This window comes from Eublepharis macularius, chromosome 9 (assembly GCF_028583425.1).
Source record: "Eublepharis macularius isolate TG4126 chromosome 9, MPM_Emac_v1.0, whole genome shotgun sequence".
Taxonomy (NCBI): Eukaryota; Metazoa; Chordata; class Lepidosauria; order Squamata; family Eublepharidae; genus Eublepharis; species Eublepharis macularius.
The window spans coordinates 97,630,177-97,648,185 of record NC_072798.1 but is presented as its reverse complement, the minus strand read 5'-3'; the positions used below and the strand labels follow the sequence as shown (position 1 = coordinate 97,648,185).

The following is an 18,009-nucleotide window of genomic DNA, read 5'->3' as shown; positions in this document are numbered from 1 at the left end:
TAATTACTTTGACCCACTTGGGGATGTACTAAAAGGAATGACAGAATTGCCCATTGAAAATAATGGGAGAGGCTTGAATGCCCATTGGAAATAATGCGAACCTGGAATGCCCATTGACTTGCATGGGCTCCATTGAAACACATTAGAGCAAAAAAAAAGTGCAAAGAAAACGTGGAATGGATTTTGAAGGAAAGTCTTTGGGCCCAGATAGACTGTTCTGGGACTGGATTGACAGGCTCCTGAGTGGAATGATGGCCCCTGGGTGTGCCAGAAGGGCTCTGGGACTGGAGTGACAGGCCCCTGACTGGAATGACGTTCCCAGGGTGTGGAAGAGGGGATATGGGACTGGAATGACAGGCCCGACTGGAATGATGGCCCCGGGGTGTGACAGATGGGCACTAGGACTGGAATGACAGGCCCCTGACTTGAATGACGGCCCCTGGATGTGACAGAAGGGCGAATATGTTTCAGTGGAGCCCATGGAAGTCAATGGGCATTCCAGGTTCCCATTATTTCCAATGGGCATTCAAGCCTCTCCCATTATTTTCAATGGGCAATCCTGTCATTCCTTTTAGTACATCTCCTCACTGATACATCACGTACAATTCTGACCTCTGGGTTTTATACACCGACATTCCTGTTCTACAGAACGTAGTTTAAAACAGCGACACCAAGCCTTTAATTTTTTAATATCTGCTTAACGATTCCACAGTCTCTCCAGTTCTGCTGCCGCCCAAGCCTTCTTCTCCAAGCCATAGAGCCAGAGGAGTTAGCAAAACAGTAAAGTTGCAAAATAGTAAAGAGTCCAGTAGCACCTTTAAGAATAACCAACTTTATTGTAGCATAAGTTTTCGAGAACCACAGCTCTCTTCGTCAAATGCATCTGACGAAGAGAGCTATGATTCTTGAAAGCTTGTGCTACTGGGCTTTTTACTATCATTCATAAACACTAAGGGCCACCCCCGGAAACGCTCCTGGCCCGCCCTCGCACTAAGATGGCGGCGGCCGGTTTAGCGGGTCGCCTCGCCGGCCGGCGCCTTCTATGGACCAGGCTGAGCCCCCTCCACGCGCGGCGCTCCGTGAAGCGGGTGAGTAAAAAGCCGCCCTCGGCCTCGCAGGCAGCGGGAGACCCCGAGGGCCAGCTTGGGCCGCTCCCGCCGCTCCCGCTCTGGCGTCAGGGAAGAAAAAGGCCGCTCTTTACCGGGGAAGCTGCGGCGCAGGGCAGGCTGGGACACGTAGTCCGCGGGGCGAATCCGAGACGTGCCGCTTCATGTGGGGCCTTCTTCGTTGGATTAAACTGAAGCCCACTGGCGTCTTCAAGACTGGCAGCATTTATTCTAACGAGAGCTTCCGTGAGACGTAAGTCTCGCAGAAGCTTCCATTAGAAGAAATGTTGCCAGTCTTGTGTGTTTTTTTCCCTCCTGGAGGCTATGAATGCGAGAGCGCGCGCGCGCGCTCGAGCTTTAGCGCACTGAATGCTGGGAATTGTAGTTAGGTTGTGAGGCGACGCCGTACTGGCGAGGAAGCTTCGTTCCCTCAAGGACGGCTGAAATGCTGCCGGGGACTCTGTATATTTTTTCCTAACAAGCACTTTATTTTTAAGTTTCCTAGTTTTTTTCTGTATCGATTGACAAAAAGTAATAATTACAGTCACAATGCACAGAATGTTACAACGCAAAATGAAATTAAGAATTTCAGTAGCTCAGTCTGACGGAGACAGACCCGGCTGCCACATACCGGCAGGCCCGCTTGTCCCCTCGGGAACCGACCGCCGCAGGCCCCGTGCCGGGTGCCCTCGGCCTCTTAGGGCCAAACTGCAAGTGACGCTTGAACGGCAAGTGTAGTCCTCCCTGCTCACTTGCCCTCCGCTTGCGCTCCGCTTGATCCACTTGCCCTTCAAGTGTCATTTGTCACTTGTAGCTTGGCCCTTAGATGAGGCCTTCTTTTACTTTAAGAATTTTTTATTAAGAATTTTTAAACAAGCTAAATAAAAAGAAAAACACACACTTATAAGGGGAAAAAGGAAAGAAAGAAAAGATAGGAATAAGTGCCAGTTTTCTCTAGGAAAAGGTATAGGAGTATTGCATATTATATTATCTAATCGAAGCCTATTATACACTAATTCCGAGATTACCATGAGTAAGTACTCCTTTCCCACTAAACATCTTTCTCTATCTCCTGAGATTAGGCCTTCTTAGGAGTGGCAGCCGGGGACTCTTTCCTCAGGGAGACCTGACTGTTCCCTTCTGTCTTCACCACTGACAGAAGATTTTTATTTTGGTCTTCATAATGTATTATTTATATTACAGAGCTACAGTTGCTTATCTTTTAGTCTCCAGAAGAGTTTGCTATCGGTTTACGTCTTTCAAGACACGGGCCAGATCTCTTTATTTGACTCAACATGATAAAAAGGAACTTTTTAAAAATTTCATGGTTATTTATAAAATAATTTTGTGCAGATTTAATGTTTGCAGTTATTTTGTAAGCAATTAAAATTTCCCATATATCATACCAAGCATTTTTTGGCAGGTTTAAGTTTATATTTCCAAATGTATTGTCGAAGGCTTTCACGGCCGGAGAACGATGGTTGTTGGGGGTTTTCCGGGCTGTCTTGCCGTGGTCTTGGCATTGTAGTTCCTGACGTTTCGCCAGCAGCTGTGGCTGGCATCTTCAGAGGTGTAGCACCAAAAGACAGAGATCTCTCAGTGTCACAGTGTGGAAAAGATGTAGGTCATTTGTATCTACTCAGGAGGGGTGGGGTTGAGCTGAGTCATTCTGTAAGAGTTTCCCAGGGTGTGGAATGCTAATGGCGGGAGGCTTCACTGTATCCTGAGGCGGTTCTTTTGCATATGGATTGGTGCTTGATGTGCTAATCTTCTCTGCAGGGCTATTGTCGGGTGTGGAGTGTTTTGTTGGCCTGGTGTTTTTCAGAACTGGAGCCCATGCTCTGTTCATTCTTAAGGTTTCTTCTTTCCTGTTGAAGTTTTGCTTATGCTTGTGAATTTCAATGGCTTCCCTGTGCAGTCTGACAAAGTAGTTGGAAGTGCTGCTGGCGAAACGTCAGGAACTACAATGCCAAGACCACGGCAAGACAGCCCGGAAAACCCCCAACAACCATTATATTTCCAAAGTTTAGCAGTTTTGCAAATGTTTGGACTATCGCTCTCAGTATCTAATGGGATGCGTGCCATGTGAATGTACCGAGTTCATATGAATGCAAAGGTTCAAATACAGACTCAACCATGAAGTTCATTGACCGTATAATTCTAAACAGTTAGACAATTCAGTGAATGAAATGAATTTAGAAGGATGTAACTATTTAGGTTTGAATGATGCACGATGCTTTGAGCTAGGCTGTTTAATTTGACTCACAGCAATTTAAAATGGAGCACACTACCACATTTTATGCTGTTGGAGAGTCCCTATACACTAGGGTAGAGGAAGAAGGTCTTTGAAATCCTAATATGTGAGTTCCGAGATTTGATTCCTGGTGTGTCTTTCTATGAAATTAATCGGTGGCGTTTCAACTCAACAAGGAATTAGACTATTCAGCTCAAGGCCACCATAATCCCAACCCAGCAAGAACGCGTATAGAAGAGCACCTCCTCCTTGCAGGTGTTCTTGAAAATTGTCACTGAAGCTGCCCAATTGCTATACTCCACTGCTAATGAACGTTGGGCATCTCCCAGCATTTTATACTACCCCACTTCCTGTACCCAGCACTGCTGTAAATGAGGTGGCATGGTCGATGTTGAGAATGAGGCCTTGAAAGTAGAGTTTTGCTGGGACACTTTTCAGATTTGGGTACCTCAGGACTTTTGTCTAGGGTTTCAGCTGCCTGTAAGGTGTTTCTATCTCCTAAGACTTTAATGAGAGACAGGAGTGATAGTCAGACCTCAACTTGAACCAGGATTTGCCTCTGCAACCGAGTTTCATGGTCAGTGTTCAGCTCTGGAGCTTCCAAAGCATTAATAACAAGGGCACTGTCTCTGTACATGTGCAGAATGCATCGCACTCATCACAGCGTCACTCTAATTCTGGGATTATGAAAGTCAGGTCCAAACAATTTTTAAGGTTTTCAGGTTTACCATGAGCTGGTCAAAATTAAGGTGGTCTCCTTTCTTCCTGGTTCTCCCTGCAGAAATCAGCACTGGCAGAAAAAGTCACTAGAAATACTTGGGAACTATTTCCTATTTTGTATGTTCAGGCAATATCTAGAGCTTCAGTCTCTCTCACAGACTCTTTATAACGTATCTTATTTGTTTTTAAGTGTAAGCACACATTTGTGTTGCATGGCTCTCACAAGGCAATGGTTTGTGTCTTGGCTCATGACAGTTTTCCCCTCCACAGTTTGTATGTCTTGGGAGAAGCAAATGCACAGCTACCAAAGAAGTACTCCAAGTTGCTGTAAATGTTCCTGAGACAAAGTTATCATGCCTGGAAAATGGCTTAAGAGTCTCTTCTGAAGATTCTGGACTTTCTACATGCACAGTAGGTAGCAGTTACGAGTGAATTGCTTCCACTCTTCCTCTCCCATCTGTAATTTTTTTAAAAAAACCAATAAAGTTAACTTAAACAAGCTTTGAAAATACTTACGCTGTGATCGTTATAGCATACCTTCTCAGAAGTAAATCTCATCTAACTCAGCAAATGTGTTCAGCATTGTAATGCTGTAGTGGTCACTTCTCTAACATGAGATGCATGAGTGTAACCTTGTTTTATGTAGTAGCTGGATAATGAAAAAGTTCATATGAAGCTCTGGATCACTGCATCAGCAGGGAAGCAGTTCAGCAGCTATTGTTGCAACCTGAGCAGGTATTCTGATGCTGCCTTTTGACTCCTAATATCAAACTAGTGCAACAGAGGAGACTAAGGTTGTGCACCAGCAATAGGCATCATCTTTGGGGATACGTAGCGATGGGGCTCTTTGTGGGCTGACCTGGCTGTGCCCTCTCCAAAAGCTGTTTCTTCTGCTGTGGGGCTGCCTGCCTCCACCTGCCTACGACATTAAAAAGGCTGCAGGAGAGAGCTCGTTCACATTCCTCATGCAAAATACTAGCATGCTTATGTCAGCCCTGGTGCGCCTTATCAGGTCTGCATGTGTTTCTCTTCGAGAGTCTGCAAAAGATGACTGGCTCTTGTCAGATTCAGGTGGCTGGGCAGGTAAGCAGTGTACATGATGTGAAAGGTGATGCAGTAACAGTTAGTAATTTTATAATACTGTATCTCTTGTATAACAAAAAGATTGACTTTGAGTCCTGTATTTTACCTTCAGATCTCTGGCATCTTATTTTCATAAATTTCTATACCCCATTTTTGCTGACTGTTCAAGAATATCTCTGCTCATTGCTAAGGGGTATGGGCCTTTATGGAAAGAGCCGCACCATTTGTTGGTAATGTTAGGAGAAATTGCTTGATTAACATCAGAAGTATCCTCCTATATAAAAGGCAAGCCGTATTGGCGACGACTCAGTTTTTATCTCTGCACAGGTGCATTTGCAGGCCCCTCCACGGGAATAAAAAGTGAGTCATCAGCAACATGGCTTGCCTTCTCACTGCCACAGCGGCCTCCACGAGGCCTCCAGAGGCCCAGGAAGGCCTGACGTGGTGGCACAGCCCTCTGAGGGCCTGGGAAGGCCCAGTGCATGATGGAAAGGCCTGGCATGGCAGCTCGACCCTCCAGAGGCCCAGGAAGGCCCAGTGCAGCAGTTGGAAGGCCCAGTGTAGTGGCCTGGCCCAATGCCCTGGTCCTCTGGAGGCAATTTTTTAGAACCCATTGTTTATACAACAGAACTTGGTTTGAATCTTCATTCTGCCATGGAAGCTTGCTGGGTAACTTTGGGCCTGTCACACACACTCAGCCATACCTACTTCACAGGGTTGTTGTGAGGATAAAATGAAGGAGAATTATGTACGCCACCTTGGGTTCCCATTAGGAAGAAAGCTGAGGTGTAAATGAAGTAAAATTAAAATAAGTACAGTGTCAGAACATGGAGCTGAAGTTTGATGAGCAAGGTTCAAGTCCAGTAATACCTTAAAGACCAACAAAGTATAAGCTTCCAGGGTATACCCTGGAAAACTTTGTTGGTCTTTAAGGTATTACTGGACTTGAACCTTGCTCATCAAACTTCAGCTTCATGTTCCGACATTGTATTTATTTTAATTTTAATTTTACTTCATTTACCGTTTGGTGAATTGTGACGGCCTATGGCTATAGACAGTAAACTCCTTTGATCTTTGATCTACTTCATTTACCAGATAGAGCCAAAGCTCTATCTGTCAAAGGGAGCTTTGACTCTTAAAAGCTTATACCCTGGGAAACTGTGTTGGTCTTTAAGGTGCTACTGGAATCGAATCTTACTGATCATTAGAACAGTAGATCAACATGGTGACTCTCCTGGCACTGAAGTTTGATTAGGCTGAGATTATATTGCCTGCCTGTAACTGTCGCTCTGTTGAATATGAAACGCCTCGTATTAATATCTCATCCTTTTGAGCAAAATGACCAGTCACCGTCCCCTTCCTTCAGAATGTTGCAGTCAGTATTTTTTCCCCCGTCACTTGGTAAGACTCATTATTTGTTTTCAATAAGGTGGGACTTTGGATTGACGCAGGAAGCAGATATGAGAATGAGAAAAACAATGGAACAGCCCACTTCCTGGAGCACATGGCTTTTAAGGCAAGTCTTCAAAACAGCTTTTCCTTATTGCTTTTGGAATGAAATATTAATTTATCTTCATCTTTAATGCAGCAGACCTTATGCCTAGCCTTAGGTTAGGAAGTAACTAGGCAATTTAAGTTTTCTTCCCAACAAGGTTAAATAACCTCTCCTATAGATCGCATGTAGGGCTGCCAGACCCCTGGTGAGGGTGGGGGATCCCCCGCCCCCACCCCTACTTACCTGGCCAGCGCACCCCCCTGCGGTGCTGCGTGCCCCCGCGCACAGCCGTTGCCAGGATGCCTGTTTTGGCCTGGATCGGGGCCACTGCAGAGCGCGGGAGCGTTCCTGCGCTCCGCAGGGGCCCACAATGGACCCGATCCACGCCAAAGCAGGCCTGATCCGCACCAAAATGGGCGCGGAATGGGCCCGTTTTGGTGCAGGTCGGGCCCGTTGTGGGCCCCTGCGGAGCTCATGTGAAAAAGAGACTCCTAATCCTTTTTTACTTAAGGGACCATCTGATTGGACTTTGGCTCCTTCCTAAATGTCCTATAAAACTCCACAGCAACCCAAATCCAGAAACCTGGTTTTTCATTTAATATTGTACGTTGTTGGGGAAGCTGCTTTAGTATATTTTCTTGGCATTCAGTATGTTGGCACTGTGAGTCATGTTGCTGCCTTATTTTCTGAGATCCAGCTGATCAGCCCCTCACCCCGTGAGCCAGATATTTTCTCTACTGCCCTGTTCCTGTGCTTATTGCCAGTAATGTGGAATTATTACCCACCAGCAAACTAGAAAGGTCCAGACATTGCGTCGCTGCGGGGGGACACCTTTAGAGTACTTTTCTGATCACTCAGTATAGTATATTGTTTCTCAAACTTGTCTTTCTCTTTTGCACTGAAGTCATTTGGCTGTTTTGACTTTTGTCATCCAGAGCTGAGTTAATGATCTCTCTAAATTACAGGGAACAAAAAAGAGATCTCAATTGGACCTAGAGCTTGAAATTGAAAACATGGGAGCTCACCTGAATGCATATACTTCAAGAGAACAAACTGTCTATTATGCGAAGGCTTTCTCAAAAGACTTGCCAAGAGGTAATTATAAATTCCTTGTATATTGGGTTTTTTTCTAAAGACACATCTTAAAAAGGGATACAATACAAACTGGGTTTATAAGGATGAGCAGAAGACGAGGTCCTATTACTCTCCATGGCATACTTTTCCATGTTATTCTTGAAGCTGCTTTTTAATGCATTGAGTTATAAGAATGATGTAGTATGATTTATGCCTATCATTTCCTTTAGTGGGATGAGTATTCTAGGATAATTGTTTCTTTATTCTAATGCAGAACAATCTAGAATAAACATTGTGTTTCTGATTTGGTATCATTCTGTTGACACAGACGAAGTATCCATTAACATACCTTTCATTGCTCCCATGTGCAATGTGAGGCTCTTATAAGCATATTGTTTTCCTGCTCCTTCAGTGCATTTTTATGAAAATGCTCTTGCAATTTAAAATTAATCTGTATATTTAATCTGGATGCATTCAGCCATTGTTCTCATACATGAAGCTGCCTTATATTGAATCAAGCCATTGCTTCATCAAGGTCATTATTGTCTACTCAGGCAGGTGGCAGATCTCCACAGTTTTAGGCAGAGGTCTTTTACATCGCCTGCTCCCTGATTTTGGGGACTGCATCTGGGGTCTTCTGCAGGCAGGTGCTTCATCACTGAGCTGTGGCCCGTCCCCAGATCCCTTCCATTGTAAATCACTGACGTGGATTAAAGTCTCCACTTTGCCATTTAAATGCTTCTTGGGTGCTGTTCTGCTCTTACCACTATTCTGAATATCTGAGCCAAAGTAAATTGTTGCTGAGATAAACTGCATCATTAGATGTGGGGTTTCACAAACAGACCAAAGTGAATTTGGGTGTAGTGCTTAGGAGTGGCAGGACTCTCATTTGTAGAGCCGGGTTTGATTCCCCACTCCTCCACTTGAAGCCAGCTGGGTGGCCTTGGGTCAGTCACAGCTTTTCCAGAGCGCTGTCAGCCCCACGAACAGGTGGCAGATCTCCATAGTTTTAGGCAGAAGTCTGATTGCTGTTGTGGGGATACTAACAACACACTTTGTAAACCACTCTTAGTGAGCGTTAAGTTGTCTTGAAGGGCAGTATATAAATCGAATATTATTGTTATGAATTTTCCTTCCCCCCCCCTCCTGTTTTCTACTCTTCTTTTGCATGTTACCATTTGGCCTCTGAATGCCAGTATTAGGAGGCAACATCAGGGGGGGAGGCCTTGACCTCTACGCCCTGTTTGTTGGCCCTCAAAGGCAGCTGTTTGGCTACTGTGTGATCAAGATTCTGGAGTAGGTGGGAGCGCTGGTCTGATCCAGCAGGGAACCTCTCATGCTGTTGTGTTCCTTACCCTGACTTGAGCTGAGGGATCTCCTGTCCAGCATCATGTTGCCAATATTCCTGAGTTCTGAATATAGAAATCAGTCTTTAGACAGATACTTCTCTGATGAAATGTTGTGCCTTCATAGTTACCTAGAAATTAAGGCTCTTTCATCTGTTACTCAGGGAAAATGCGAGTTTGCCACCAAGGGTATGCTGGACAGGGAAATCAATCCTAGCTTACCAACAAGTATTCCTTTATGTTTCCAAATGTATATCTCATACTCACAGTTTAAGTTTTAAAAAACCTTATAGCCTGATCATATACTTGTTTACTTGTAAGTAAGTTTTACCGAGTTCAGCAGGACTTCTTCTCAGTTAAGTGACTGCATAGGTTTGCAGCTCTGAAAGTAAACCCAAAAATGTGACATGTGAAGAGGTCCTTAGTAGCTTTCACTTAGTGGGCTTGTTAATCAGTTGAGTTCATCTTAATCCTAAATCTGGCCTTGGAGCCTTTATCTGTGGTTTTAAAAACAAATGTTAATGCTGACCTGGATTAGAAGGCCTACTCCAATTGTATGGCTTTGATTATAAACATTTTAGCAAATGGCTTTTGCTCTGACACCATTGGATGTGTTGTGGTCTGGATCTCTAACCCAGGACGACTTTGAAGGTCTCTGAGAATTGGGTCCAGAATACAAAACTATGTATAGGGCTGTGTACTTTCCTGTACTGTTTCTAACTAATGAATTGTTTCCTCTCTCTGTTTCTTACACGGTTACTTCACATAATTTGCTTAGTGGTGGTCGCTGGGAGTAAAATACCATAACATGAAGCTCTCAAATCACTGTGGTCATTGGGAGTAAAGTACCATCATGTGAAGGTCTCTCATTGATCATTCTTAACTGGGTTTTCCCCCAGTGTGTTCAAGACTGGAACTATGGACAGTTTTCCTAAAATAATCTAGTGAAGAAAGATATCTGCCCTTTGTGAGCTTGTGATGCAGTCCCCTGCCAGTTAAGATCTGCCTGTCAATCTCTGTGCCCCAGCCTTTAGAGGTGAGGCAAGTAGCAACAGGGAGTGGGGCATTTTCTGTGATGGTACCTACTAGTTGCTTACCAGTACCTACTAAGCTTACCTAGCGCTTACTTTTTTTCTTTCAGTTGCCAGGTCAATATACAACTTTCTACTCTGGCTTTTAATAAGGGCTTTTATTTTACCAGCTTTGAAATGACCTGCTGTGTTTATAGATCATTTTATGTCTCATTGTTTGTTTTAAAATTGGTTTTAATTTTGTATCTTGTATTGTATTATTGATTTTATATTGTACTAGCGTGATACCCATGCTTTACTACAGTATTTAACTACTTTAAATCCAGTTATAATACTTATGGGTATGTAACAGTTTTTGGTTTGTGGGTTTTTTTTAAAAGTTGGTTTTGTAGTATAATAGCATAGTACCTGAGCTTCACAAAGGTGTTTGAATAAAACAAAGTGTGTTATCCCTATTCGGGAGTCTTGTACTGTCTTTCTTCAACTGTCTGCAGTTTCCTTTACCTGATTTTTACCTTTAAACACAGAGTTCCACAGGTGACCAATCAGAGAGTGGGGGCAAGCAAGCAGGAACCTGCCAGCCATACAGGGAAGCCAGGCCCCCCAGGGAGATTGGCAACCCTAGGGAAATTTGAGGGGAAGACTGGGAGGTACATTTGACCTCAGGACACATGCAATGACTCCCAGTAGCAACTGCAGACTGTTTAGAATGTGGGGGATGAGGACCAATCAGGCCACATACGCAAATGACTTCTGTGTTCCAACTGTCGGGGGTGGGGTGAGGTGTGAAATGTTGTGAGCTCCAATCAGCCCGCATATGACCTTGAAAGACTGGCCCAATCAGGGAGGAATGGCCGAGCTGGCAGTCGGCGGGGGCACAAGCAGACAGCAGCCTGCCTGCTACACGGGGAAGCTGTATCCCTTTGGAAAAATACATTTGACCCCTTTTTACTCTCTTAGGGGGCAAATTTCTTAAAATCCCTTCTTAGTGTTTACATCATGAAAGGAATGTTCTCCCCAAATTTCATGTTTCTAGGTCCAGGGGTTTGGGCTGGACACTGATGAGTCAGTCAAGACACTTGTCTTTATAGATATAGATTTTAGGTCATTGTAGTATTATTACTGTTGTTACCTGCCCTGAGCCCTCTCACAGGGAGGGCGGACTAGAAATGCAATAAATTAAATTACGTTCTTTTAATTATAAGCTGCCTCAAGCAGGACTCTGAAGATGCAGCACAGAAATATCCTAAAGAAACAAACAAACAGGGTTAGGAAGGAGATGAAAAAGTCAAAGTACACCACTACGTACTTTTTCCTGCTTACATGCAATCTGTTTAAGTCCTTCACTCATATGATACCATTCATTGGACAGATGACTTAGCAGTGCAGCCCTATTCGGAGTTATTCCAGTGTAAATCTTTTAAAGAGTTACTACATGGGATTTTACTGCATTAAACTTATTTACTAGAATATAGTGAAGAGACATTAAAATGTTGTGTGTTGCTGGCCTTATTTCATTGTTACTTTTCCCTGCAGCTGTGGAGATTCTTGCTGACATCATACAGAACAGCACGCTTGGGGAGGCAGAGATTGAGCGGGAGCGTGGTGTGATCCTTCGAGAGATGCAGGAAGTTGAGACCAATTTGCAGGAAGTCGTCTTTGATTACCTACATGCCACAGCCTATCGAGAGACCGCACTAGGACGGACTATTTTAGGACCCACAGAAAATATCAAGTATGTTTCACCTTTGTTGCTCTCATTTCTTAAATAATATTGACATCCATTAAAAAAACCTAGTTGGAAAAAAATCAGTTCTTGGTAAATAAAATAACCACGTAAGCACCTTGCTACATGCATATATATATATCTAAATTAAAAGAGTATTTGCTCTTGTCTGAACTGAATGCCTTTCGCGTAGCTGTTGCGTTTCTTGCAGAGATGTAGAATAGTTCAAGCACTCTTGTGTATTCCGTACGTGGGAAATGCAGTTTTTCTTCCAGGCAATGAATATTCCTAATGTCAAATGCCAAGTAGTGTCACAATATGGTTTGTGATATATTTATTTACAATATTTATATGCTGGTTTTCAGAGTTTGAAAAGTACATTATACATTGTACCATAATTAAAATAGCCAAGTTGTCGAGTGTTTTCCACAGTTCATCCTCTGTTCTCTTTTCTGTAACATGACTGAGGACAGGCAACAAATTCTTAAACATGCTTCATGACATTCTGCTAGTACCTCAAATACAATTTGCAGCTTAATGTCTCTTTTTTTCAAAGGTCAGTTTTAATGGATTTAGGGTTGGCTGTAATGGCAGATTCCAACACTACTTGTGCCCAGGAGAACATGTCTAGTGAGAAAAGAGGCACGTGCACGCCCGTATCACTGGGTGCTGCTTGCTGTACAAATAGCAGGCTGGGGCGGCACATATTCTGGATTTTTAAAACATGTGTCAAATCATAATCATTTATTACATTATGTTAATCGCATGCAGGTATGGCATTGTGCTGTGGTTGCCAAAATGAAATCAGCATCAGCCATCTTGACTCGCCAGCAACACACAGCAGTTCAGCCTAAGCCAAAGGGTCTTGCTTAATGCAGCTGAGTGAACTCTTGCACCCCCTCCTTTACTCTGTGTATTATGCCTTTTCTTTCATTGTTTTTCTGATCTGTTTAAAGGTCCATAACCCGTAATGATTTGGTGGAATATATAACAACACATTACAAAGGACCTAGGATGGTATTGGCTGCTGCTGGAGGTGTGTATGCAAAACATAATTCTTATGTTGGTAGTAGCGATAAGGAAATTCTCCCCAGTTGGTGCCTTTTAAAAAACCCAAAAGTTGAAGACCTAGTAATGCATAGAATTAGTCCTTATTTGTCCTTAATGTTTATTTCCTAAAAGAGAAAAGAAGGATTCACAAATAATCTTTTACTTCTATTCAAAGCCATAAGTCCTAGGAAGAGAATTGTAGCTTTTCAAAAAGTTGTAGCCTTTACAGTAGTGTTTTGGCTAAGTTGGATGTATAAGATGTAAGAAAGCAAGATGTGTAATTAATGGTGGCTGATGGTTTAGGCAAGGCTCTGTGCAAACACTGAGTCATTACGGACCCATGGGAGTGGGGGACGTCGCATCACGACGTTTTCTTGGCAGACTTTTTGTTATGGGGTGGTTTGCCATTGCCTTCCCCAGTCATCTACACTTTACCCCCAGGAAACTGGGTACTCATTTTACTGACCTTGGAAGGATGGAAGGCTGAGCCAACCTTGAGCCGGCTATTTGAACCCGCCTTCTGCCAGGATTGAACTCAGGTTGTGAGCAGAGCTTGGGCTGCAGTACTGCAGCTTACCACTCTGCGCCATGGGGCTGCACCGCGGGGCTGGTGGTTAACAAATTATTGTAAGTTTGGATGGATTCTAAACTGAAATATTTAATTGTGGTACAAATGATTAGCTTGTGTGCCCCCTACTAAATTGCAGTTTTGTGTCAATTATTTAGGAGTCCCTCATGATGAGTTGCTTGATTTAGCAAAGTATCACTTTGGTAACTTACCGTCTACGGTGAAAGAAGGTGCACCAGCCCTACCCCCCTGCCGGTTCACGGGCAGTGAAGTAAGTTGAGAGAGTTTCCTTTTCAAACTAGGAAAGCAGCATCGTGAAAAAATAACTGCTGATGTAGTAATACAAGACATTTGGTAAGCTGAGCCTCTGGGTTCGATTGAAGAAATGGCTACAAAGCACGATAAAGCAGGAAGAGGTTGCTAGCAAGTTCCAGAGCAACCTCTCTGATTCAGAGGAATGTTAAATTGCAGTAATAATTGATTATTAGTTGCTGTTTCTGGGGGTGGCTTGATTCCCCCCCCCGTACTTTTTTTCCCTTGGGAGGGTGAGGGTGCCAGAGGTTCTGTGAATAGATTTCCCAATGGGTTGCTTCCTCCAAATATGAATTGTGCCAGAGGAGCTCCTTCTCGTGAGGACCCTAGCGCAAGGGGAAACAGGGTAGAAAAATGAAAGATGGAAATCCCGATAATCTGCTGTATGTATTGTATGTGTGAAATGGGCCCACGGAGCCATTGCTTCTAGCTTTTGATTATAGCATCTGTTTTTAGCCATATCTTGTTCTGCGGGTTCTCTTTGAGGTCCTTTTGGATTACATCTTGTTTTGTTGCCTTGGACCCTGAAACATGTTGCTAAGAATGTATGGCTTAGACTAGCAAAGACTACCTGGCATGTGTAAATGTTAGGGCATTACTTCTTTATTGTTCTCTCTCTCTTTTTTTTGCACTTTCCTAATATAACCTTATGGAAAATTTTAATAAATAAAAATATTCATGGTTCCTGGCTTCAACCTAGAACTTAGGTATAGGTAAGAGAGCTGCTCCCCCTTTTAGACTTCTTCATATGTTCATTTAAAAAATAAATATAAATATATATATTAGCCCTTATATCAACATTATAAGCATGAGCAAATTATGCCAGCACCCTCACTTGAAAATTCTGATTATTTAGGGCACAATTCCACTACTGTAAAAATGGGAAAGGAGGGCAGACATGCAGAAGAACCCTAACCCAGACTGAGTCCAAGGTTTGGGGATCAGCAGCTAAGGAAATCAGAAATAAGCTGAGGGTGCGGAAAAGTCCCTAGGTAGAAAAAATGGTGGCAGTCTGCTACCAACCCCCTAAGTTGAGGGGTGCTCTATAAAACGGGATTTTAATCCCTGGTTCTGCTGACTACCCCTGGACCCGCAGGGCTCCTTTTTTCTTGTATTCTTTACACATGCCTGATATTTGAAGGGAAAAAATGCGGCATCCGACTCTCAGTTTGCAGCATTCCCTGTGATTTGGCTCTTAAATGCGGCGTAGTGACTAGAGTGCTGGACGAGGATCTGGGAGATCCAGGTGCAGATCCCCATTGTGCCCTGGAAGCTTGCTGGATGACCGTGGGCTAGTCACACACTCTCAGCCTGACCCACCGCAGAGGGTTGTTGTAAGCTGCTTTAGGTTCCCACCAGAGAGGAGTACGTTTAACTCCTTTAACAAAAGTTACGTTTTCTGTTGTTGAAGTGTAAATTGCTGCTGTTTACATGTTGAAATGTGGACGTTGCTGCCCTCTTCTCGTAATTTCCGTCCCTTTTGAACATCACGTTGACAGTTAAAAGACTTTCTAACCCCTGTATTGATTGTTCTTGATTAGATTCGAGTGCGGGATGATAAGATGCCCTTGGCGCACATTGCAATAGCTGTTGAGGCTGCTGGCTGGAGCCACCCAGACACCATTCCTCTCATGGTGGCAAATACACTGATAGGCAACTGGGACCGGTCCTTTGGAGGTGGTGTGGTGAGTTGTCCAAAAGTTCCAGCTCACTCACTCACCCTGCTCTTTCACCCCCACTCTTCATCTGTACATCAAGCATTTAAAGACACACACACTCTTAAAAACCATCATATGGATCATATGAACATGCATAAGAAATCTTCTCTGTTGTTTTTCATAAAAGAAATTAAGCTTACTGATGACTTCTGTAGACATTTAAAATCTGTTGTTCAAGTCTTTGTCCTTATTCTGTTTCATGTAAACGCTCCACATCTAATGCAGCTTTTTCAGTATATTGAAGAGAAAGCTACGTAATGTTATCTGTGGTGGAAATGGGAAACCAAGCTATATTCAGACTTCCAGAAGTCATGCTTTCTCCACAGAATTATTTGTGTTAACCTTTAATCTGTAGTGAGTTATTTTGTCAGAGAGGCTGGAGTGGAAAGAAAATGCATATTCAAAAAATGGCTTTGAAAAGGACAGCATTCCCATTTTGATAATGATGGCACTATTGAGAAGTCCTATGATACCATCTAAAAACATATTCTTACTTTCGTTTCAACAGAATCTGTCCAGTAAGCTTGCTCAAGTTGCATGTCATGGCAACCTTTGCCATAGTTTCCAGTCCTTCAACACTTGTTACACTGATACTGGGCTGTGGGGTGTCTACATGGTTTGTGAGGCAACCACCATAGAAGAGATGACGCACTTTGTTCAGAGAGAATGGTAAGGATGTCTGAAAAATGGCTTGGGGGCAGAAGCAGACCAAACAGTAGCGTTCTAGGCCTGCATCATATCACGGCTCAGCTGCGTCAGGGTGCGTCGTGCAGCTCTCTCCAGGCTCCCTGCTGAAATATTTACACCATGAAGTTGGTTATTCCTAGTTGAGCCAGGAGAGCGTAAAAATAAAACAGCTGAGTGCTATGAACAAACGCGCAGAGTAAGCAAGCGATTCAGATCTCCTCTGTCAATGTCTTGCAGGGTAAGGTTGTGCACTAGCATTACTGACAGTGAAGTTGCCCGTGCCAGGAATCTTCTGAAAACTAACATGCTGTTACAGCTGGATGGTAAGAACTAGGATTGTTTTTTCATTGTAAAAAAATTAGCACCTATACAAATTGATTATTAAGATTTTGTAAATCATAGGTTCCACTCCCATTTGTGAAGACATCGGACGACAAATGCTGTGTTACAATCGCCGAATCCCAATTCCTGAACTTGAAGCAAGAATTGAAGTAAGGCGGGCCATTAAAAAAGTGCACTTCAGTTAAGAATTATAGCCGTAGTTAAGACTTTGTAGCAGTGCTGTAGATGTGCAGAAAATCCACTGAATGTACCACAGGACACAAGGTTCACCTTCCTGGGAACTGTACCTTTACCAAACAAAACCAAGTTTCTAGCGGTTATCCTTGAAAATATGTTGGCAATGTTTGATGAAATCTCAGAAGCAAGAGAGAGCAGAATTAAGATGGTTTTGATGCAGAATTTTAATTTAATTTAGAGCTTGTGTGAAATGGAGAGCTCATATGGCCATTTGAAATTGTTTGGATAACTAGATGGTTATATTAGATGAAATGGGCAAAAGTTAAGGAGTGTACTTCCTATTTCAGGCAATTGATGCTGAAACAATCAGGGATGTTTGCACAAAGTATATCTATGACAAGTGTCCTGCTGTTGCTGCTGTGGGTAAGCTACTTTTCATTACTACCTAGTATTTTTTTAAGAGTTTACTTTTTGACCCTAAGAACATTTTTGTTGTTAAATTTTTAGGGCCGCTGGAACAGCTCCCCGATTACAACCGACTCTGCAGCGGCATGTACTGGCTTCGAGTTTAACAGGACAGTCTTTATAAAGCTTTCTTACGGACAGAAGGGACATTTAAATAGAGACTGCTACACAGCTCTAGAGACTGGAAATTGGTATTTCGTCTACTAAAACACATGTCTTATGTATAGCAAGCCCAAACAAGCACTGAGAAAGAGGAAGGAGACAAGTCTTTTTTAAAAAGTACAAAACTCATTCAGCATATCATATTTTGTCTTCAGTTGATAATAGCTGCACCAGTCCTAATGAATCTCCAAATAAATTCAAGTCTATCAACTTGAAACTGTATGGCTGTTTGAAGAACAAAAATACTCCATGTGTTGTATTTGCATTTTTATTATAAAACAAAACACATTTAAGATTGTCATTAAGAATCTCATTTCTTAATTTTAGCAGCATTCAGTACTTGCTCTTGAGCAGCTTTCTTTGCTTTCACTATTTCAACGAGTTCCTAAAACAGAAGAGAGAGAAGTTTGTTCATACTTTCCCCCTTATGCTTCTTGGGCCCAATGCTAAAGGATTGTTTTGGAGAGCTTGAAGGTTGGCCTGTTTTTGCCGTCACTGATGGAGAACATGCACCCTCGCTGGAGTCTAACCTGAGCAAGCACACAGCTGAAGTGAGAGACAGAAGCACAGTATACATACTGGGAGATTTTTCTGTTGTGAGGCGTCTTTCTACCCAACCCACTTTTACTTACTAAAGCAGGTCTTGATATGAATTCACTTCATAGCACAGCTTCCCCTGAAATTCCCTAATTA

The 18,009-nt window shown here is 43.1% G+C and overlaps 2 protein-coding genes across 3 annotated transcripts in view; one reads left to right on the top strand and one right to left on the bottom strand.

The window, feature by feature from the left end:
• Positions 1-990: 990 nt before the first annotated feature.
• PMPCB (peptidase, mitochondrial processing subunit beta) lies at positions 991-17,617 on the top strand. The gene is made up of 13 exons (XM_054988464.1): positions 991-1,088; positions 4,351-4,491; positions 6,593-6,679; positions 7,624-7,753; positions 11,646-11,844; positions 12,792-12,871; positions 13,612-13,724; positions 15,307-15,450; positions 15,992-16,152; positions 16,408-16,493; positions 16,573-16,661; positions 17,037-17,112; positions 17,197-17,617. The coding sequence occupies exons 1-13, from the start codon at positions 996-998 to the stop codon at positions 17,259-17,261; spliced, it is 1,464 nt and encodes a 487-aa protein (XP_054844439.1). The 5' UTR covers positions 991-995; the 3' UTR covers positions 17,262-17,617.
• DNAJC2 (DnaJ heat shock protein family (Hsp40) member C2) overlaps positions 17,571-18,009 on the bottom strand; it is a 36,129-nt gene continuing 35,690 nt past the window's right edge. For both annotated transcript variants that reach the window (XR_008597634.1, XM_054988463.1), the window contains exon 17: positions 17,571-17,701. Coding sequence is in view for 1 of the 2 variants with exons in the window: in XM_054988463.1 (XP_054844438.1) it covers positions 17,627-17,701 (75 nt within the window). In the remaining variant the exon portion in view is untranslated. The remainder of the gene's footprint in view (positions 17,702-18,009) is intronic.